The sequence below is a fragment of the Marmota marmota genome, unplaced genomic scaffold, assembly GCF_001458135.2.
Source record: "Marmota marmota marmota unplaced genomic scaffold, marMar, whole genome shotgun sequence".
Taxonomy (NCBI): Eukaryota; Metazoa; Chordata; class Mammalia; order Rodentia; family Sciuridae; genus Marmota; species Marmota marmota.
Genome location: NW_026000229.1, coordinates 37,553,159 through 37,576,323, shown reverse-complemented (window position 1 = coordinate 37,576,323; position 23,165 = coordinate 37,553,159). Strand labels below are relative to the sequence as shown.

Here is a 23,165-nt window from a genome sequence, read left to right as displayed (position 1 = left end):
GCTAAATACATGCTCTGCCACGGAGCTACCCCACCCTCAGCATCTCTTATCTCTAGAACCTAGTTGACCCCGAGCCCAGGCCCTGTGAGAGATGGCAAGAGCAGAGCAGACTATAAGAACAGTTCTGTGGAAGGAAAGAAAAAAAATGAGCTATTCTGTAATCTTCTTCCAGCAGGAACAGTCCCACCTATCCTGGTGGCCTCATGAAGAAAGCATGAAAATTCATTCAACCAAACTGTGTTTCCTGCTCTAGGCAGAATTTCCAGGCCCCTCTGTATTGAATTTCTCAGTCTCTCTTAGTAATCAAACAGTGCATGGAGGAACAATGCATACATACCTGCCTTACTTACAAAGGACCCCACCTCCCAGGGCTCCTGTCCCAACCTGCCTGCCATTCAGACCCAGTATCTGTTTTCTAATGACTTCTCCTGAGCTGCCTCTGGCCTCTCAACCTATGTTCTTAATGTTCTGCATAGCCTCTACTTTTTCTCTTCCTGCCCACAACTAGAATCAACTCAAGAAAAAGACCCTCACCTGAGCCTCCCCCATCATCTGTGGGTAGAAGAGGGGTGAGCTTTCTCTGATACCCCCAGATCCAGCTAAGTTTTCCTGTTACCTCCTCTCTAGATTCAAAATTAATCTTTGACATTTGAGCTCCCTTGTAATGCCAGGACACTATGTGTCTTAGCCATCTGCCCTCAGCTTGGCCTCCAGGCTTTATTAGATTGTGATTTCACCAAAGCAAAGCTGTTGACTTTCTTTGAGTTTTTAAGACCCATTTGGAGGATGGATGGATGGATCAGGTATGTAGGTACAGCCTAGTGACTTAGGATATTGGTCTTTGAATGAATCGCTTCACCCTTTCCTTCCCCTGGTCCCTCTGCACAAATATGCTCCACACTCCATTTAGCTGGGGCTGCTAAAGATTTTATCCACTTGGCTGACATGGAAAGCACTGGACAACAGCAATGAGTGGCTCCCAGACAGCCTAGCTGCGACTGCACATATACTAGGGTGTACCAATGTCCCTCCCTGTCCTTTATATTCCTTGTCTGTGTCTCAAGGAACTGTATTCCTTTCAGCCAGGGTCCAGGGTACTGAGGCTGCTAAGGTAGTCTCTCCAGGTTTATTTCTGAGGCCGGCTGAGTCTTCGGAGTTTCTTGAGTTGACTGAGAAGCTCAGAGATAAAAGGCTGAAGGAGAAAGAAGAGTAAGATTAAGGCATGAAATCACACCCACGCACCACACTGCCCTCCCCAATCTCTCCCTGACTGTGATCCTAGCTTCCCTTAGCCAGGGAAGGAAAGAAGGATGCAGGACCAAGCTTTCCTTTCAAACATTCCTCTTCATTAGTGACCTCCCCACAACCACCCTTCATCCCCATCCCCCTCTTGCCCCTAGACCAGCAGAATATCCCATACCTCTGTGGGGCGGGGGCAGTTTTGGAGAATGGCCTGAGTAGAAGAGAGCAGAGAGTGGATCCATGAGCCAAAGTACATTCCTGTGAGTCCCACTCAATCTCCCAATAATAATTCTCCCCTCTGAAGTCGTTCTCCCCACTCAACCCAAGGAAGCAGACTCAGGGTTCCTGGGTCCACCTTGATCTCAAACCAGCTTTTGGCCCCCAACCTCTGGGCCCAGTCTCATCCTACCTCCAACTGAGTCTTCTGCTCCTCTGTGGATAGTTCCATGAGAGCTTCCAGGTCAATCTCAGGCTCAGGGACTGGTTGATCCTATTTGGGAAGAACACAGTGCTCAGACGGGCCTGGTCAGCTAGTTCTGGAGAGAAAGTTACTTTCAGGAACTCACCCATCTCCAACCTCATCTCTGACTTCCTACATTTAGCCTCACCTTACTCACAGAATACCCATTTTCCATTCAACAAATATTTACTTAATACCTACTATGTTCTATTTGAAACAGTGTTAGGGTTCTTTAAAAACTGTCTATACTTAATGCCAAGTTTATATACATTGTTGGTAGAAATGTAACTTGGTACAGTTAATTCGGAAAATAGATGGGCAGTTCCTTAAAATGATAAATATAGAGTTATAATTGGACCAAGAAATTCCATTCCAAGGTCTGCCCCCAAGAGACATGAAAACAGGTCTACACAAAAACTTGCACATGAGCCTGGCATAGTGGTGCACGCTTGTAATCCCAGTGGCTTGGGAGGCTGAGACAGGAGGATCACAAATTCAAAGCCAGCCTCAGCAATGGTAAGGTGTTAAGCAACTCAGTGAGACCCTGTTTCTAAATTAGATACAAAATAGGGCTGGGGATGTGGCTCAGTGGTCAAGTGCCGCTGAGTTCAATTCCCAGTACAAAAAAAAAAAAAAAAATTTGCACATGGATGTTCTTTAGTAGCATTATTCGTTAATAGTCAAAAAATGAAAACAACCCAAGTGTCCCTCAACTGATGAAGTGAAAAAATGAAATCTTGCATAGACAGATAATACTACACAGCAATAAACAGAAAGGAAGGAACAGTTTATGCTCAACATGGATTAACCTTGAAAACCTGTTAGTCAAAGAAGCCACTTACAAAGGCCACATATTGTCAATGACTCAATGTATATGAAATATCTAGAATAAGCAAATCTACAGAGACTGAGGTAGATTAGTGGTTGCCTTGAGCTGGAAATGGTAGTGGAAGGGAATGGGGTGTGACTACTGTGCTTATGGTCTTTCTTGGGGAGAAATAACGTTCTACAATTAGACTGTAGTAATGGTTAATAATCTCTTAAGATACTGAAAACAGTTGAATTGCACGCTTTTAAGTGGGTGAATTATGTGAAACCTACCTCAATAAAAATATTTCTTTTATAGTTATAGTTGCTGAGAGCTGGGGTAACACAGTGGTAGAACGCTTGCCTAGTATGTGTGAGGCACTGGGTTCGATTCTCAGCACTGCATATAAATAAATAAAAAATAAAGGTCCATCAACAACTAAGTATAAATATATGTATACAAAAGTTATAGTTGCTGAAAAAATTAATACAAAGTTAAAAATTAAAAAATCTTAAGAGAACAAGAAAGCAAGTTACAGATTGAGAGAAAAGATTTGCAAAAGAAATATCTGATAAAGCACTGTTATCCCAAATGCACAAAGAACTCAGTGCCCCTGAGTTCAATCCCTAGTACTGGGTGGGGGTGGGGAGACCTCAAAAGTAAGAAGACAAACAATGCAATTTAAAAATGGGCCAACGATGCCACACACCTGCAATCCCAGTGACTTGGAAGACTGAGACAGGAGGATTGCAAGTTTGAGGCCAGCCTCAGCAACTTATTGACACCCTGTTTCAAAATAAAAAGGGCTCAGGAAATGCCTCAGTGGTTAAGTGCTTGAGTTCAGTCCCCAGTATGGGGGGGCGGGCAGGGACGGGACATGGCTGAATGGATAAAGAAACTATACAGACAGCAAATAAGCACATGGATGGATATGTTCTACTTCATATGTCATTAGGGAATTGCAAATTAAAATAATGAGAGCACTATGCATCTATTAGAATGGCAAAATATCTAAAGCCTTACCAATACCAAATGCTGGTGAGGGTGTGCAGCAACAAGAACTCTCACTCATTGCTGATGGGAATACAAAATGGTATAGGCTCACTACAAGACAGTTTGGCAGGGTTTTTTTTTAACTTTATTTCATTTATTTATTTTATGTGGTACTAAGGATAAAACCTAATGCCTTACATATGCTAGGCGTATACTCTACCACTGAACTATAACCCCAGCCCCAAGTTTGGCAGTTTCTTACAAAATTAAACACACTCTTGCCACACAATCCTTGCTGTTTACCCAATGAGATGGAAACACATCCATACAAAAACATGCACACAGGCTCAGTAATCCAGTTACTTGGAAGGCTGAGGCAGGAGGATCACAAATTCAAAGCCAGCCTCAGCAACTTAATAAGACCCTATCTTGAAATTTAAAATTAGAAGGACTGGGGAATATAGCTCAGTGGTAAAGTACCCCTGGGTTCAATCCATAGGACCAAAAATTTAACAAGTAAAAATAAAATAAAAATGGCTGGGGAATGCAGCTCAGTGGCATTGGGCTCAATACCCAATGCAGGTGAAGTGGGGGTTGTAATAAAAAAAAAAAAAAATTGTACACAGCTGGATGCTGTAGCAAGTGAAGGTTGAGGCAAGGGATCACAGGTTCTGGGGCAGCCGGGACAACATAACAACAGCAAGACTGTGTCTCAAGAAAACAACAAACCAAAAACCTACAAAGAGATGTTTATTATAGTTTTATTCATATTTGCCAAAATTTGGACACAAATATGATGGTCTTCAGTAGGTAAATGCATAAGATTTGGAACATCCAATGAAATATTTTTCAGTATAAAAACAAAATGAGCATCAACCCCTGAAAAAACATGGAAGAACCTCAAATGTATATTGCTAAATTAAAGAATTATTTTTTTTTCTTTTTCCTTTTTTGCAGTGCTGGGGATTGAACTCAGGGCCTTGGTGCATGCCAAGTTACACTTTACCACTGAGCTACTTCCCCAGCCCTAAAGAAGTCAATTTTAAAAGGCTATATGCTGGGTTGGGGATGTGGCTCAAGCGGTAGCGTGCTCGTCTGGCATGCGTGCGGCCCGGGTTCGATCCTCAGCACCACATACCAACAGAGTTGTTGTGTCTGCCAATAACTAAAAAAATAAATAAGTATTTAAAAAAAAAAAAAGGCTATATACTGAAGAAGAAGGTACTAGGGAATAAGATTGACCAAATGTGCATGTATGAATATGACATAATGAATTCCACTATTATGTATAATTATAATTCACCAATATAAATGTTTTTAAAAGGTTATATACAGTATGATTTCAACTATAACGAATGACATTTTGAAACAGGCTGATCTATGGAGACAGTAGATCAATAGTTGCCAGGGTTTGGAGGAGGAAAGGAGGAGGCAGAACACAAAGGATTTTTAGAGCAGTGAAACTGTTGAGTAGGATATGATATTGGTGAATATATGTCATTATACATTTTTGGCCAAATCCATAGAATGTACAATACTAAGAGTGAACCCTAAAGTAAATTATGATTTTTGGATGGTAATGAGGTCAGTGTAAGTTCATCAACTGTAACAAATGTACCATCTCTGAGGCTGGACATTGAGAGTAGAGAGGCTGTTCATGTGTAGGGACAGGGCATATATGAACTCTGTACCTTTCACTCAATTTTGCTTTTAACCTAAAACTGTTCTAAGGATTGAGTCTTTTTTTTTTGGTTCTGGAGATTGAGCCCAGGGGGACTTAACCACTGAGCCACATGCCCAGCCTCCCCAGTTTGTTGTTGTTGTTGTTTGTGTTGTTGTTGTTGTTTAATTTTGATACATGGTCTCACTAAATTGATTAGGACCTCACTAAGTTGCTGAGACTGGCTTTGAACTTGTCCTTCTCTGCCTCAGCCTCCTGAGCTTCTGGGGTTACAGGTATATGCCACTGTGCTCAGCAAAGAAGACATAAGCTCAAGATTGAGGAGGCAGGGCTGGGATTGTGGCTCAGTGGAAGAGTGTTTGCCTAGCATGTGTGACTCACTGGGTTTGATTCTTAGCACCACATATAAATAAACAAAATAAAGTCCATTGACAAAAAAAAAAAATGAGTGGGAAGGAGGAAGGATAGGAAAGGGGAGGAAATTAAAAATGAATTTGACAAAATTATGCTATGTGCATATGTAAATATACCACAGTGAATTCCACTTTTATGTATTTCTATAAAGCACCAATTTAAAATTAAATAAATAGCTAGGTATGGTGGTGCATGCCTGTAATCCCAGGGGCTCAGGAGGCTGAGGCAGGATTCGAAAGTTTGAGGCCAGCCTCAGCAATTTAGTGAAGCCCTAACCAACTCAGAAAAACCCTGCCCCAATAAAAAATAAACCTAGCAGCTCGGGAGGCTATGGCAGGAGTACTGCAAGTTCAAAGCCAGCCTCAGCAACTTAGTGAGGCCCTAACCAACTTAGTAAGACCCTGTCTCTAAATAAAATATTTTTTAAAGCCTGGGCAATTCCCCAAAAACAAAAGCTGAATGTTTTCTTTGATAAGTGGATCCATAGTGGGACAGGGGGATAGGGAAGAATGAAAGAACTCTGGTTTGTATAGAAGGGAGTGAGGGGAGGGGTGGGACTGTGGGGATGGGAAGGACAGTAGAATGAGACTGACATTATTACCCTAAATACATGTATGATTACACTATTGGAGTGACTCTGCACCATGTACAGCCAGAGGAATGAGAAGTTGTGCTCCATTTGTATGCACTATGTCAAAATGCATTATACTGTAAAATCAATCAATAAATATTTTTTTAAAAAAAGAAAAGATCATACCAAATCAGATCTATGCAAAAAAGGGGGGCTGGGGTGTTCCTCAGTGGTTAAGCACCCCTGGGTTCAATTCCCAGTACAAATACATAACATACATACATACATGCATAAATGTAATTGGGGATGTAGCTTAGTGGTAAAAGTACCTCTGGGTCCATCCCAAGTACAATAAATAAATAAATAAATGGTAGAGCAGTAGAGTAAAAGGAGAATAAAGAGGAGGAGGAGTGGAAAGCGGGGAACCAGGAACTGAAATGGAGTAAATTAAATTCCATGCATGTATGATTATGTCAAAATGAAGCCAACTATTGTGTATGACTATAACGCACTAATAAAAGCAAAACAAGGGGCTGGGTTGTGGCTCAGTGGTACAGCGCCTGCCTAGCACGTCTGAGACACTGCGTTCAATTCTCAGCACCACATATAAATAAAAAAAATAAAGGTCCATCAAATCTAAAAAAAAAAAAAAATTTAAAAACCCAAAAAGCAAAACAAGCCAGGTACAGTGTCACACACCTGTAATCCCAGCAGCTCAGGAGGCTGAGGTAGGAGGATCAGGAGTTCAAAGCCAGCCTCAGCAACTTAGCAATACCCTGTTTCTAAATACAATACAAAAAAGGGCTGGGGATGTGATTCAGTGGTTAAGCACCCCTGGGTTCAATCCCCAGTACCAAACAAACAAACAAACAAACAAACAAAAAAGACATGAGTCAATATTTAATAAAATTAATAATTTTTTACTATTTTATCAAGGACTTTTTCTTCCTTTCTTTTCTTCTTCTTCTTCTTCTTTTTTTTTTTTTTTTGTATTGTGATTGAACCCAAGGGTGCTTAACCACTGAGCCACATCCCCAAATCCCCAGCCCTTTTTATTTTTTGAGACAGAGTCTCACTAAGTTGCCAAAGCTAGCCTTGAACCTGCAATCCTCCTGCTTCAGCCTCTTCAGTCAATGGGATTACAGACATGAACCTCAATGCCTGGCCATCAAGGACTTTCTTAAGTGAAAAATGACATGGTGGTAAAGAACATGATTACTTATACAAACTCATAATACTTTTTGTTGTTGCTGCTGGGGAGTGAACATGGTGCTTTCCATATGCATAGTATGCACTCTACTACTGAGCTACACCCACAGCCCAGTATTATTTTTCTGATTCACGCTAAGGGCCAGCAATACTTTTGCATCATCAGTGCAAATCTCAACATAGTGAAAAAGGCAAACAACATCTTATAGTATTGTTATGAGAATAATCATGGAACCCCTAAAGGAGTCTTGGGAACCCCCAATGGTCCCCAAAGGAACAGCGACCATATCCATATCTGTATGGGATTCTTTTGTTTTATTTCTTGCTTATTTTTTCTTCTTTTTATTTTTTCTTTTTGGGGGGTTCCTTATCCCTTAGCTATATCCCTAGACATTTTAAAAATTTTATTTGTTTGTTTTGTCCTAGGGATTTAACCCAAGGGCACTTTATCACTGAATTACATTCTCAGCCCTTTTTAAATTTTGAGATAGAGTCTCATTAAGTTGCTGAGGGCCTTACTAAGTTACTGAGACTGGCATAAACTTGTGAACCTCCTGTTTCATCCTCCCAAGTAGCAGGGATTACAGATATGTGTGACCATGCTCAGTCATTTTTTCTTACTAATTGAAATAGTTTTTCTTTTTTAAGTTATTGAATTTAGATTAACCCTAGCACTTCACATATGATGGAAATAAATATATTTTATGTTTAATGAGTAACAGTGGAGACAGTTAGGATAATAGTTGGATTTGTTTATATGGTTGAATCTAATGGAATTTTCCAGTGTTGGTTCCTCCCTTCCTTCCTCCCTTCCTTTCTGCTTAGAAAGTTCTTAGCAAGTATTTATCAGACTTGGATAAATACTTTCTAATCACCTTTACATTTTTTAGAGGTTTGAACATTTTACCTTTTCCATTTGATTATTTAATCCTTTGGAATTTAACTATTCAAGTATCTGTCCAATGGCTACTGTTTACTTGGCACCGCGAACTTAGGCACATCAGTGAACATAAAACAAAGATAAACTGGGCCTGGTGGCACACACCTATAACCTCATCCATTCAGGAGGCTGAGGCAGGAGGATCTCAAATTCAAGGCCTGCCTTAGCAACTTAGCAAGACCCTGTCTCAAAATAAATAAAAAGGGCTGAGGATGTAACTCAGTGGTTAAGTACTCCAGGGTTCATTCCCTGGTACCAAAAAAAAAAAAGATACTGCTTTCAAAGAGCCTATAGATAAATGGCAGTCAATGAATCATAGTAAAAAGAGGCATGAAGGGCTAGGGATATAGTTTAAGTAAGAACACTTGCCTAGGTTGTGTGCTTGAGGCCCTGGGTTCAATCCTCAGTACCCAGGGAGCATGGGGAACCCAGGTATGATAAGCAATTAGTTATTTAATTTGCTTAAAGGTAAGTGCTATTTGGAGAACTTTTTGGAAGGTAGAGATGTTCCTTATCTGTTATGGTGGTTCATCTAAATGTATACTTCAAAAGGGCACATTTTATGCTATCAATTATAATTCAATAAAGCCAATTTTATAAATTAATTAAATAAATAAGATAGATAAAAGAAAGAAAAGACAGCAAAAGGAAAAGAACCTCACCTACCTTCTCACTCTTCCCACTGCCAACAGGTAACCACTGTTAACACTTCTGGTCCTTCCATACCTTTTTAAAAATAAATAGTGCCTAAGTTAGCCCTTTCACCTGAGTTCTAGACTTTCCTCCTTTGCTTCTTTGTTCTCTAGCTCATATTATTCAGCATTCATTCATTCATCCATTTTATGCCTATTTATTGAGTGCATGACACGTACTAAGCATTATGATGATTGCTGGGGTCATATTAGCAAAATAGACAGACATGATACTGTCCTTAAAAAGCTTATAATGCTGGGCATGGTGAGCATGTATGTAATCCCAGCCGCTCAGGAGACTGAAGCAGAAGGATTACAAGTTCAAAGCTAGCCTCAGCAACTTAGCAAGGCGCTAAGCAACTTAGAGACCCTATCACTAAATAAAATATAAAAAGGGCCTCGCATGCACAAGGCCCTGGGTTTGATTCCCAGCAACACACACACACAAAAAAAAAAAAAAACCACAAAACTTATTGTCTCCTAAAGGATAGAGATGAGAGAAATACACAAGATAAGCACCCTGAGGAGACAGCACATGGGAAGACAACCCAACCAACCCTGGGGTTCAGGAAGTGACCTCTGATCCGAGATCCAAAGGCTAAGAGTTAACCAGATGTTTATGCTAACAGGATGGAATGGCAGGGACCTGATTTTTTTCTCAACATAAATAACTAGAAAACTAGACAAATATATTAACAATATTTTCAGACATCAGACAACAGGTAGCTTGGGACTATAATCCCAGAAAGAAAGGGAAAAAAAGCAGTAAATTCTGTAATTGTTCCATATTTCTTCCTGGAAAGACTGTGGAACAGAGAGAAAGATCCCAAGGAGAGCCCAGTGGTCTTGCTATATTGATGTGACAGAGATCAGAGTAGAGGCAGGTTGAAGTGGCTAGAAGTTGCTGGACAAAGTTCTGGAGAGGAATAAGTTACACAGAAAGAGACCTCCAGAAATTGCATGAGGGTTCTCTTCAGTGTGTTGAACAAGAAGATGCACATTCACTGAGTAAAATTTTACAAAACCAGATACTATGAGGCACTGAAAACACAAAGGTGAACAGACTTCAGGTAGGACTGGAAGACAAATCAAAGTCCAACCACCAGGGTGGACAGTTTTTTTAATTATTATTTTAGTTGTAGATGCACACAATACCTTTATCCTATTTATTTTTTATATGGTACTGAGGATTGAACACAGTGCCTCACATATGTGAGGCAAGAGCTTTACCACTGAGCCACAACCCCAGCCCCTGGAGAGTTATTCTTGATCATGCAAGAATTCAGTAGAGACCTCAAAAGAATCATGCTTTACTAGGGGGGTTAGGTTATTCCCTAGACTAAAGGTTACTCAATTTTTTTTTTTTTTTGTAGTTGTAGATGGACAGAATGCCTTTATTTTTATTTGTTTATTTTTATAGGGTGCTGAGGATTGAATCCAGTATCTCACGCATGCTAGGCAAGTGCTCTGCAACTGAGCTACAGTCCCAGCCCTAAAGGTTACTTTTAGACCAGCTCTAATAGAGCTTGAAAACAAGCCTCTGATGAATCAAATCGAATCACAAATAACTGTTTTTTATTTTGTTTTGTTTGTTTTTTAGTACTAGGGATTGAACCCCAGGGGCATTCTACCACTGAGCTACATCCCCAGCCCCTTTTCTTTTTTATTTTGAGACTGTATCTCAATAAATTGCCTAAACTGGTCTTGAACTAGTGATCCTCCTGCTTCAGCCTCCTAAATGGCTGGGATTACAGGCATGAGCCCTGCACACACCTTAAAGGAAGATTTTTAAGAATCCACTTATGTCAGTGTAAAATTTACAATGTCTGGTGTCATCAAAAATCATTAGTGAGGCTGGAGCATACCTCAGAGATATAGTGCTTGCCCAGAAAAAGAAACAGAGAGGAAAGAAGGGAAGAGAAAGAATAATAAAGATAAGCTATAAAGGTTAAAACTTTGCCTCTATAAAAATCTGGAGTCTTGTCCCTCAAACCATTATTATATTGCTTATTCAACAAACACATATTGATATATAATGTACATATATACATATATTGAATATGATTGCCATTTCAGTCTAGTGTTGATAATAAGGGATCATAAGAGTTTGGTGTTCTTTCCTGCAAGTCTATTTTTTTTTTTTTGGTAGGGATTAAATCCATGGCCTTGTGCTTGCTAAGCATATGCTTTACCATTCATCTCTCCACCATGGAGCCCAGTAAATGAATCAGGCTTAAATGAGCTAGTAAATGTTTGCTTCACACATTATTTGCAATATTTTTTTTGAAGTTGAAAATATAATAGGTTAGTGAAAAACGTCACCACATCAAAATGACTGTTATCAAAATGACACCTGCCACCAGGGAGAAAAATATATGATAAAATCTATAGGAAACTACTGAGCTACATCCCCAGCTCTTTGTTTTATTTTTTATTTTGAGACAAGGTTTTATTAAGTTGCTGAGGGCTTTACAAAATTGCTGAACTTGGCCTAGAACTTGCAATCATCCTGCCTCAGCCGCCAATGGCTAGGATTACTGTTGTGTACAACCACATTCAGTGGAAAGAATATTTCAGAACCCTGGGGTGAGATCACCAGTGTCCCCTACTGATATGTATATTAGATTTAGCCTCAAAGCAGTGATTAATGATAACCACAAGAGATCTTAACAAGTTATGGGAGATTTCAGTGGATTGAATGGTGATGGGAAGGGAAAAAAATAAAAGAAGTCAGAAAAGGTGGCACAAGCCAGTAATCCCACAGATCTGGGAGGTAAAAGCAGAAGGATTGCAAGCTCTAAAACAGTCTCAGCAACTTAGTGAGAACCTGCCTCAAAATAAAAAACAAAAAGGGCTGGCAGGTATAGCTTAGTGGTAGAGGGCCCAGTAGCCCCAAAAAAAAAAATAGTAAGCAAAGGCTGTGAGTGCAGATGAATCTTTTAAGACATCTGGCTATGTGGAGATAGGAAGCAGGGGATCATAAATAGAGGAGGGCATGGGACTGGGGTGTAGAGGTGCTTGCCTAGCACATGTGAGACACTGGGTTGGATCCTCAGCACATAAAATAAATAAATAAAATAAAGGTATTATATCTATCTACAACTAAAAATTTTTAAAAAAAATGAGGAGGGCATGTTGTTGAGCAAGGGTCTCCTTAAAATAGGAAAAATGTGTGTGTGTTTTAAGTCCCTGCCCAGAAGCCAAGTCCACACTCTAGCTCTGGACAACAGGAGCTCCAGGGACCTGGTTCTGTTTGTATCCCCAGACTTGGTTCCTCTGAAGACCCCACCAGGCTGTACACCCAGGGAGAGGTAGGGCCCTCCAACAAAGGAAAGTTGAGTTGCACTAAAATAAACAAATGACTCATCCCTATACCTTGGCAGGTGGCAAGGGGCTCTATGAAAGCAGAACTGGAGCAGGGTGAACCTGGAGCCTGTGTTGCCTTGACCTCTGGCCAAGATGTCCAGCCACCTGGGGCTTCCCCAGGCACTTAGTTGCTTCCTGCTGAAAAGAACAAGGATTGGGAGAAGAACTGCCACCTGGCACCTTTGGACAATTGCCATGGTAACCACAGGCCAAGCATTTTATTCCGGTCATTGCCTGGGAGTGGTCCTCCCACATGTACTATTTTCTAATGTTATGGGCTCATAATTGGGTAGATTCCTCCTCCACCACCTTCATCCTGCAAAGCAAGGTTCTTTGGCTACTGTCTTTCTCTGATGCCTGACAGAATTTGCCTGAGGTGTCTGAAATATGAGACTTTTCTTGCAAGTGCACAACAAACAACCTGAAATTGAAATTGAGCCAGTGGAGAGTTCTGAAAGTAGTGAAGGGTATGGAGGGGCCCTGCAAGGTCAGAGCAACAAGCCAAAAAAAATTTTGCTTCTCCAACTTATAGTTCTAGGGCATATCCCCACCATGAGTGGGCTCAGGATGCTTCAGGGTTCATGGTCAACACCCTTGAGCCTGTGAGCTTCAAGACTGACTGAACCCCATTCATCACTCTTCCCCACCCCCAACAGTAGTATCACTGACAGCCCTTACCCATTCAAAACTCACAGGTGGCTACTGCCCCCAAAAGAAAAGATAGGGCCTGAATCAAGGAGGAGAAACAAGCACCACATCCTATGGACAAGAAGGACTACTGGTTCTCTGGTTCTCTCATGATTCTCAGCCCAGCCATACATTAGAAGCAACTGTGTTGCTTTTGAAAACTTCCCAGAGTATAGACAACACTTTAGTAGATTTAAATTCAGTTGAAGTGGTGCTGGGACATTGGTGTGTGTGTGTGTGTGTGTGTGTGTGTGTGTGTGTGTGTATTTAAGTATTTCAGGTGTGTCCAAGTTCTGCAACCAGAGATCTGGTTTCAACTCCTGGTCCTTCCCAGTGTTGTGACCTTGGACAAGTTACTCAACATCTCTAAGCCTCCATTCTCTCAGCTATAAAAGAGTGCCAACCTAATGGAGCTGTGAGGAGGATTAAATGAAATAACACATGCTTGGCCATTGTGCCCAGAACATAGTTAAGTGCTCAAATATTATTCTGTTGAAGCAGCAGCTGTTACTGTTCTGGGACTCAGATTTGGAGCTAAGATTTCTGAGTAAGAAAGTGACACAGCCAGGTGCAGTAGCACACACCTTCCAATCCCAGCCACTCAAGAGCCTGAGGCAGAAAGATTGCAAGTTCAAGGCCAGCCTTACAACTTAGTGAGACCCTTTCTCACTAGCTCAGTGGTTAAGTATCCCTGAGGGAAGGAAGGAAGGAAGGGGAGGGGAGGAAGGGAAGGAAGGAAAGAAAGGAAGGAAAAAAGAAAGGACCGACTACTTCCAGTGCTGGGGGTTAGACCCATCCTTTACCCAGGGTGGGATTGAGAGGAATCAGAGTCAGGTTCAAAGGGAGATGGGGTCATGGTATTGGCGCCCACCCCTGGCTACTCTCATTTTCTAATGCAGTTCTGTCTATTCTAGGAGGATGTAGATATAGCCAGGGCATGGCTCAGGAGGCTGAGGCAGGAGGATTAAGAGTTTAAAGCCAGCCTCAGCAAAATCAAGGCACTAAGCAACCCAGTGACACCCTGTCTCTAAATAAAATACAAAATAGGGCTGGGAATGTAGCTCAGTGGTCAAGTGTCCCTGAGTCCAACCCCCCCACACCAAAAAAAAAAAAAAAGAGGATGCAGATGTTCTGCATCTGTGTGGACAGTATGGTACAAGGAACTAGTTAGCACTTACAATGTGGCTAGTGTGAATGGGGACCTGAATTTTTTACTTTATTTAATTTTAATTAATTTAAAATTAACAGCTACATGTGGCTGATAGCTACAGTGTTAGTGTAGAACTAAACATATGTGTGTTGAGGATAAGAATAAATTAGGACAAAAAATAAAATATTCTAGCCAAGGATTTTCCCTCTGAACATGTCATTTGAGCCTCAAAAAATAGTTTCAAAGAAATATAACAGGTATTGAAGACCCATTTTATAGATTAGGAAGATCACACCAGATCGCTCCAAATCACACCAGATCGCAATGAGTGTTAGAGGGATAGCCAAGACCTTTTCTCATCTATCTGCAGGAAAATTTCTCTCTCCATTGGAGCATCTCATATCAGCCCTCCAGCTCTTCTCCAGGTCTCTGAGCAGGCTCTCTCAGTCCCCTGGCCAGGGCTCAGGTTCCCTATCTCCTCAGTCCTCCCCAGTGCTACTCACCTGGAAGAGCTCCTGAACCTGAGCATCCACCCATTGCTCCATATCCAACCAGCGCTGGAGCTGCACCCGGTCGTATTTCACTGTCAGTCGGCTGGGTCTCCTGGACCTGGATATCCTAGAGGGGTCTGTGTCTGAGGATGATGTCCTCCTCCTTTTCTCAGAAGTCCACTGGACTGTCTTACTTGGGTTCTCCTTGTCTGGGTTGGGAGATGTACAGGAAGCATGGCTTGAAGACAGCATGGAAGGACTGACCTGGGCAAGGAGCTGAGAAAAACTGCCAGTCAGACCAAGAGCACAGAGGGAAATGAGGAGACAGAATGGAGGGAGAGGCCAGTGTGAAGGCAGAAGAGAGGAGGGCCAAGGGCCCTGGGAGTGGTGAAGGTCAAAGATCAACAGGCTTTTGGTGCTGGGAATGCCAGTCTCCTGGCTCCTTACTGCCAGTAAGTGGCACTCCAGAGCTGTGCCCCAGTTTCACTTTCTGTAGCTGCTGAGGCCCACAGTATCATAAACTATAGACAGGCAGAAGTCCAGAGGCTGCCATTCCCCAGGAGGAGGAAAGAAGGGACCTTGGATCCTGAGAGGTGAGGGGACACAATGGGTGCCCTTTGGGGAGCTCTTGAACACCTGAGTCACCCACCTGAGAGCCCTCTGCATCCCACCTTCTTGGTACAAAATCCACTCTGGGCCCCCAGGCAGCTATAATCAGTTCCAACAAGAGCAGGGCCCCTGGCTGACAGGGCTTCCTGCTCAGAGCTTGGCACCACAAGGGCAAGTCTCAGGTGGTTGATGAATTGGGAGTTGGCTACCTAAGGACCTAATATGTTCAGTGCCCCTTTATGTCTGGGTATGTCTGAATGTGAGCTGCTATCAGCCTGGCCTGTGTGCTTATGAAGGCAAATTTATCAAGCTTAGTCTACCCTGCCTGTTCCCCAGAGGCAGTTTCTTAGGAAGCCATGTTTATCATCACATGACCCTCTGCTGATTCAGCTCCTTCCTGACACAGAGGAAACCTGCAGACTTAACTAATACCCAGGTGTCAAGGACTAGTACTTTAGATAAGCTTGCATTCTAAAGGGAGGATATGTTTGTTCCTTTGTTTAGTCTTTTCTAAATTTTCTTTTCTTTCTTTTTCTTTTTCTTTCTTTTCTTTTCTTTGGTTACAGGAGAATACTATAACTTTTCTTAAAGAAATAAATGCTCAGAAGGACAAACAAATTAAAATGAGTTTTTCTCCTCTCCCCAGCAGCACCTCCACCAACAGCTTGTGGCTTTAGCTCTTCTGCAATCACCATTATTTTCTCTTTATGGAATATCTTTTTTTTTGCATTTGTCAGTTAGACATATCTTTTGTCTCTTCAGTGTGAAGGATGAGAAATTAACTTACACTAACTTCCTTGTCCCCTTCACGTTCAACATTCCAATTTGTGTTTAAATACTTCTTTTCAGATTTTATAATGGTTGCCTTTAGGATGTTGAGTTTCTGCATGCACTGTATTGACTTCTACTATCATACAACAATTACTAAAAGAGGTTTGGAAAAACGTGAGTGCCAGGCACAGTGGCCCATGACTGTAGTCAGCCCCAGCTACTTGGGTGGCTGAGGTAGAGGATCACTTCAGCCCAGGAGTTCAAGGTTAGCCTGGCAAAGTAACAAACAGCTGTCTCTCAGAGACAGACAGAGAGAGAGACAGAGGGACCCTGTTTTTATAAAATTTATAGTTTGATGTAAAAATAAACATTAGTTGATTAATCCAATGAAAGTAAAACTACCACTTTATTTAGCGATTTGAAGAAAGGGTGGGTAAAAAGTACTGTAAGAATGTCCAGTCCTGTGAGTCTGTGACCTAGTGAATGAAAACATTCAAACTGAGTTCTGAAGGTTTAGTAGGAGCTAACTAGGCACAGAGGTCAACATAGATGGGTCTGGCTGAAGACAGAGCATATATGAAGGCCAATGGTAGAAGGGAGATGGTGAAGTTGGGTGTGGTGGTACACACCCATAATCCCAGCAATTTAGGAGGCTGAGTCAGGAAGAACACAAGTTCAAGGCTAGTCTGGGCAACTTAGTGAGACCCTTATTTTTATTTATTTTTTGGAGAAGAGGGGTATCAGGAATTGAACTCAGGGGCACTCAACCACTGAGCCACATCCCCAGTCCTTTTTTATATTTTATTTAGAGCAGGGTCTTATTGAGTTGCTTAGGACCTTGATATGTTGCTGAGGCTGGCTTCGAACTTGCAATCCTCCTGCCTCAGACTTCCCAGCCACTGGGATTACAGACATGTGCCACAGCGCCCAGCCTATTTATTTATTTTTAAAAATATCTTTACTAGTTGTTGATGGACCTTTATTTTATTTACTTAGTTATGTGTGGTGCTGAGAATCAAACCCAGTGCCTCACACATTTGAGGCAAGGGCTCTATCATGGAGCCACAAGTCCAGTGCCCCCCCCAACTTATTTTTATGTAAATTTTTTTATTTATATATGACAGCAGAATGCATTACAATTCTTATTACATATATAGAGCACAATTATAGAGCACAACTATCTCTGGTTGTATACATAATATATTCACACCAATTCACGTCTTCATATATGTACTTTGGATAGTAATGATCATCACATTCCACCATCATTAATTACCTCATGTCCCCTTCCTTCTCCTCCACCCCTCTGCCCTGTCTAGAGTTCATCTATTCCTCCATGCTCCCACTCCCTATCCCACTATGAATCAGCCTCCTTATATCAAAGAAAACATTCAGCATTTGTGTTTTGGGGATTGGCTAACTTCACTTAGCATTATTTTCTCTAATTCCATCCATTTACCTGCAAATGCCATGATTTTATTCTCTTTTATTGCTGAGTAATATTCCATTGTGTATATATGCCACATTTTTAATCCATTCATCTATTGAAGGGCATTTAGGTTGGTTCCACAGTTTAGCTATTGTGAATTGTGCTGCTATAAACATTGATGTGGCTGTGTCCCTGAAGTATGCTGTTTTTAAGTCCTTTGTTTATAGACTGAGGAGAGGGACAGCTGGGTCAATTGGTGGTTCCATTCCCAATTTTCCAAGAAATCTCCATACTGCTTTCCATATTGGCTGCACCAATTTGCAGTCTCACCAGCAATGTATGAATGTGCCTTTTCCCCACATCCTCGTCAACACTTATTTCTATACTTTTTTTTTGTTTGCATGCATAATAGCTGCCATTCTGACTAGAGTGAGATGAAATCTTAGAGTGGTTTTGATTTGCATTTCTCTAACTGCTAGTGATGATGAACATTTTTTCATGTATTTATTGATTGATTGTACATCATCCTCTGAGAAATTCTATTCCATTTTTATTTTTTCAAATAAAAAGTGAATTAGTGACAATCCACTTTATTTAGTTACTTATATTGAACTCAGGGGCACATCCCCAGCTCTTTTTTCTATTTTATTTAGAAACAAGGTCTTATTGAACCTGGGGATTGAACCCATTGCCTTATGCATAGGAGGCAAGCACTCTACTAACTGAGCTATATCCCTGGCCCCACTTTATTAAGATTCACTAATGGATTCCAACATGTTTTTGTAGGACAACTTGATGATTTAGTCACTCAATCACTGTTATTAGACATATAGATTGCTACTAATTTTCCATTATGAACAGTGCTGTTTGGAACATTCTTGTAACTTTCTTTGCTCACATTAATGATTTATTTCCCTTAATAGAAATTTATAGAGGTGGAACTACAATGTCATAGGATATGCAAAACTGTGGGGGGTTGGTATTTATGGATATATTGGTTGTCAAGTAAACTGTATATAGTTTGAAATTCTATACTATTTTCAGTTAATAAGGGCAGCAGTTATCTCTTGCTGTATAACAAATCATCCTAAAATATATCAGCTTTAAACAATAAGCATTTGTTATATCACTGTTTGGGTAGGTGAAGATTCTGGGATTAGCTCCCTCAGCTGGGTCCTCTGGCTCAGGAATTCTCATAAGGCTGCAGTCGAGGTGTCAGCCGGGCCTGTAATCATTTTAAGATGCAACTGTAGGAGGACCTACTTCTAAGCTCACTTACATGGGTGTCGGCAGGTCTTGAGTTCCAGATGCTATTGGCTAAAGACATGGGTTTCTTGTCATGTGGACTTCTCTAGAATGCTATTTAGGATGAGGCATGTCTATTACATTAGACCAGAGAAGGAGAAAGGGAGGGAGAGAAAGAAGGAATTGCAGTCTTTTGTAATCTAGGGAGGTGACATCCCATAACTTTGGCTATATTCTAGTCATTAGAAGCAAGTGACGAGATCCAGACACACTGAAAGAGAAAAGATTACACAAGAGTGTGAATACCTGGAGGTATAGATCACTGGTAGCTAGTTAGAGGGTACCTACAATAGAAAATCGTGGGCACTTTCAACATTAGAATTCTTCAAAAATATCCATTTAAGGGCTGCTGCAGTATCTGAGAGGGTCTATCCTATCCCCCTTTAAATAAAACTGATAGTGGCCTAATCTTCAAAAGTATTGCATTACTTCCCCCTCAAAATTCCTCAACAAAAAATCATTGTTTCTGGGATTGTGGCTCAGGGGTAGAGTGCTCACCTAGTATATTCGAAGTCCTGGGTTCGTTCCTCAACATCACATAAAAATAAACAAATAAAATAAAGCTATTGTGTCCATGTACAACTAAAAAATAAATATTTTTAAAAATCATTGTTTCTGCAATATAATTAGTGGACTTTTATTTACTTTTATTATTAACAGTAAAATTCATTTTGTAATTGTTATCCTTCTGTTTCCCTTATTATTGGCATTAAACCACCCAGATATTCAAAAAGTTAAAACGGAAACAGCCATTTACTTGCTCACAATTCTGCAACTTAGGCAAGGCTTGGCAGGACCAGCTAGTCTCTGCTGAGGGGACTTACTGGGGCAGAAGATGCAAGACAGCTTCACCCAGCTCCTTGGCTGGGGGTAGGAGGACACTGGGAACCAGTCAGGCTTCTCTCATTTCCTTCGGTCCTTCATCCTCATAGCCCTTTCCTCTTCAGATGACTCTCTTTTCTGCAAAGTACTCAAATTTCTGTATGTCACTACTGACTCTAAGAGGGAAAGTTAGAAACCATAGCCTAGAAGTCTAGAAGTCACATGGCACCATTTCTGCTATGTCCTATTGGCCAAAGCAAGCAGTGTGAGTCAAAGAGAAGGGAAATAGACTCCACCTCTTAGGAGGAGAGTAAGTGGCAGATGAAACAATTAAACACAATAGTGTAGCCTGGCATAGTGGTACATGTCTGTAATCCCAGTGGCTCAGGAAACTGAGGCAGCAGGATAGCAAACTCAAGGCCAGCCTCAGCAATTTAGCAAGGCCCTAAGCAATTTAGTGAGAGCCTGTCTTAAAATGAAGGCTGGGGATGTAGATGAGTGGTAAAACCCTTCTGGGTTAGATCCCCAGTATCCATCCCCCCCCAAATAAAATAAACATCAAAATCTAAATATGAAGCCCACTGCTCAACCACATGTAATCTTTTTTTTTTAATTTTTTAATATTTATTTTTTAGTTTTCGGCAGACACAACATCTTTGTTTGTATGTGGTGCTGAGGATCGAACCCGGGCCGCACGCATGCCAGGCAAGCGCGCTACCGCTTGAGCCACATCCCCAGCCCCACATGTAATCTTATTTCCCGCTCTTCACTATGGGACCTCAATAATTATGGAACTTCTGTGTATGGTAAGAATAGTAAGTGTTGCCAGAGCATGAATCATACATGTCAAGTGCCTGGAAAGAACACAGTAGGTGTCCATTTTCTGCTACTTCACAGAATACCTGAAACTAAGTAATTTATAAAGGAGTTTATTTAGTTCACGGTTCCAGAGGTTAAAAGTCCAAGATCTGGAGCTCAGATCCAGTGAGGGGCTTATGCAATATCATAACAATGGAGGAAAAGTAGAAAGGCAGGTGGGCATGTGCAGTAGACACAAAACAAGAGGCAGCCTCACACTTTTTTTTTTTATGTTGTTGTTACTGGGGATTCAACTCAGGGACACTCAACCACTGAGCCACATCCACAGCCCTATTTTATGTTTTATTTAGAGATGGGGTGTCACGGAGTTGCTTAGTGCCTCACCGTTGCTGAGGCTGGCTTTGAACTCATGATCCTCCTGTTTCAGCCTCCAGAGCCACTGGGATTATAGGCGTGTGCCACCACACCCAGCACAGCCTCACACTTTTGACAACCTGCTCTCATGGTAACTAATCCAGTCCATCAAGAATTGACACAGTCCCTAAGAAAGGCATTAATCCCTCTTAATGACCTAATCATCTCTTAAAGTCTCCATCTCCCAACACTGCCACCATGGCAGATTTCAACATGAATTTCAGAGGGGACAAATCATAACAGCAGGCATCACAAATGGTGGCTGCTTACCACTTCAAAATGTTTTGTTTCAGGCTAATTGAATCTGAGGTGAGGGTAAATTTTTCAGATAAAGGTAGAATTGCAAGTATCATAAGCCCAATGTTAAAGTGTGGGAGTAAGGTGGGCTTATCTGGGCTCCTATCTTTTCTCTGCCACTTAACTGCTGGATAATCTGACAAATTAGTTCACTTATCTGAGCCTATTTACTCATCCATAAGAATGGGAATAAAAAGAGTAATGACTTCCTTGGTTTGATTTGATCTTAATGGGTAATGTGTGGGAAGCACTTAGGAATAGGGTTAGAGCATTCCCAGTGCTTGATAAATGCAGGTTTTTGTAATGGTGTGTATAATGGGTATAATGACAAATTTCTGGTAATGTAATATCACTATATGTTAATACTCTCCTGTATCAGGATTCTTGACGTATAAACTTCTGGAATCAGATCTTGACAAAAACTTTTCTTCTCAGTAGCTGCACCACAATCATTTGCTTCTTTCCTAACTTACCATCATGGCCACCACTATGCCAGGGGATATGGAACACCCCTGAAAATCCAAAGAGAAGACATACCCCAGCTCCCAACCCCATTGCCCATAATGTGGGCAGTTGGTAAATGTTGTTGTTCATGAAGGAAAATGATCCTTGGCTACAAGTCCTACTAGGTAAAGCTGCTCTGTATGAGAAATGGGGAAGAATGTTCCCATTGGGTCAGGGGTTCCTAAAGATATCATGAATAGATGTGATCTCTTTTTTGGGGGGGAAAGCATTAATATGACTAATCCTGTTGTGTAGAGAATGGTCTTTTAAGAGTTTTTCACTTAGGAAGGGCAATGAACTTGGCTTCCAGGAGGCCACGGTTTTGTGAAGGACATTAAATCACCTACACCTGTAAACTGGGTCCTTTGAGCTTCCATGGATGACACTTCACTGGAACAGAGTGGTCAGCTGCTGACCTGGAACAACCCCTTTGTGGGAGGGTAGAGGAATCTGAGCTTCAGATAAGGGAGCAGCCATGGATGAGGGATGAGAGACCATAAAGAAAAATACAAGTTGAGGAAAGGTCTCAAACGAAAGGGAACCACTGTGGTCAAACGGAGAAGTCTGGACGAGGGGAATCGCCTTGGTTTTTCATTCTGGCAGAAAGGATGACTGCCAGGAACTGGCAAGGGTGATGACACTGGAGCAGAAACCCCGGATCCCCGTTATCACAGGTGCAGCCACCCAGCTTCTGGGTTCTCTTCCCGTCAGGAGATGGAAATGATGACCTAGGGGGTTGGCTAAGCAAGATTCGTTTGCATCATCCTTTTCCCCACTTCTTCTCCAGTCCCTACCCAATTGCTTCACAATCTGGGGCTGGTGATGCTGGCTCTGACCTGAAAGGGAGACAAGAGGCAGCCGTCCCAGAGCGCCCGACTTTTGCGACTTTGCTGCAGCGTCCCGAACCTGCGTTGGCCTTCGGAGTTCGGCATGCAGTTCTGGGGCGCTGGGCCCCTCCGGAGGCTGGACCCTGTGGGGGTCGCCTAGAGCTACCTCGTGGGGACGCGGCTCCCCTCTCCAAGAGCTCTGAAAACCTGGCAGCTCCCGGGGAGGCTGAGGTCCCAGGGCCGCGGGGCTGGCGGAGCTGGCGGGGCCGGAAGTTCGGCTGGGACGGGCCGGTGGGGGTGCACCGGCGTGGGCGGGGCCGGCGACGCAGGAGTTAATGTCCGCTCCGCCCCGGCCGCGCTGACTCAGTTTCACCAGAAACTAGGGGGTGGCGGTGGCAGATCCCGAGAGCACTCGGCACCCCGGCAGAAGCCGCGGCCTGAGCCGCGCAGGAAACTGGGCCCGGATCCTCGGCAGGCCAGGCCCCACCCCACTCACCTGCCCAGGTAACCGGGGCCCTGGAGCGCGAGGCGGAGGCGGAGGCGGAGCGGGCTCGGAGCATGTTTAGCCGTTTGTTTGGCACCTGTACGTGCGTCCGGGTACGTGAGCTTCTTAGCAGTTTGTGTGTCCGTCCGTCGGGCGACCCGGTCACTAGAGTGTGTGGGG

The 23,165-nt window shown here is 42.2% G+C and overlaps 2 protein-coding genes across 6 annotated transcripts in view; one reads left to right on the top strand and one right to left on the bottom strand.

Annotated features, from left to right (window-relative positions):
* Window positions 1-905: 905 nt before the first annotated feature.
* Ppp1r14d (protein phosphatase 1 regulatory inhibitor subunit 14D) lies at window positions 906-20,119 on the bottom strand. 2 transcript variants are annotated; one of them, XM_015480821.2, is made up of 5 exons: window positions 19,643-20,119; window positions 14,717-14,980; window positions 1,652-1,732; window positions 1,421-1,453; window positions 906-1,192 (listed from the first exon to the last, which is right to left on the bottom strand). In XM_015480821.2, exons 2-5 carry the CDS (start codon window positions 14,954-14,956, stop codon window positions 1,127-1,129), a joined length of 420 nt encoding a protein of 139 aa, XP_015336307.1. In that variant the 5' UTR covers window positions 14,957-14,980; window positions 19,643-20,119; the 3' UTR covers window positions 906-1,126. The 2 variants fall into 2 exon arrangements, with proteins under 2 accessions (XP_015336307.1, XP_048649293.1); XM_048793336.1 differs by lacking the exons at window positions 1,421-1,453; window positions 19,643-20,119 and having other exon boundaries at window positions 14,717-15,130.
* The window catches only part of Spint1 (serine peptidase inhibitor, Kunitz type 1), a 20,083-nt gene continuing 12,194 nt past the window's right edge, over window positions 15,277-23,165 (top strand). Inside the window, exon 1 of one of the 4 annotated variants that reach the window (XM_048793332.1) lies at window positions 15,277-15,297. The gene's annotated coding sequence lies outside the window, so the exon portion shown is untranslated. Of the gene's footprint in view, window positions 15,298-22,820; window positions 23,099-23,165 lie in introns of those variants that run through there. The other 3 variants (XM_048793333.1, XM_015480812.2, XM_015480813.2) reach the window with 3 other exon arrangements.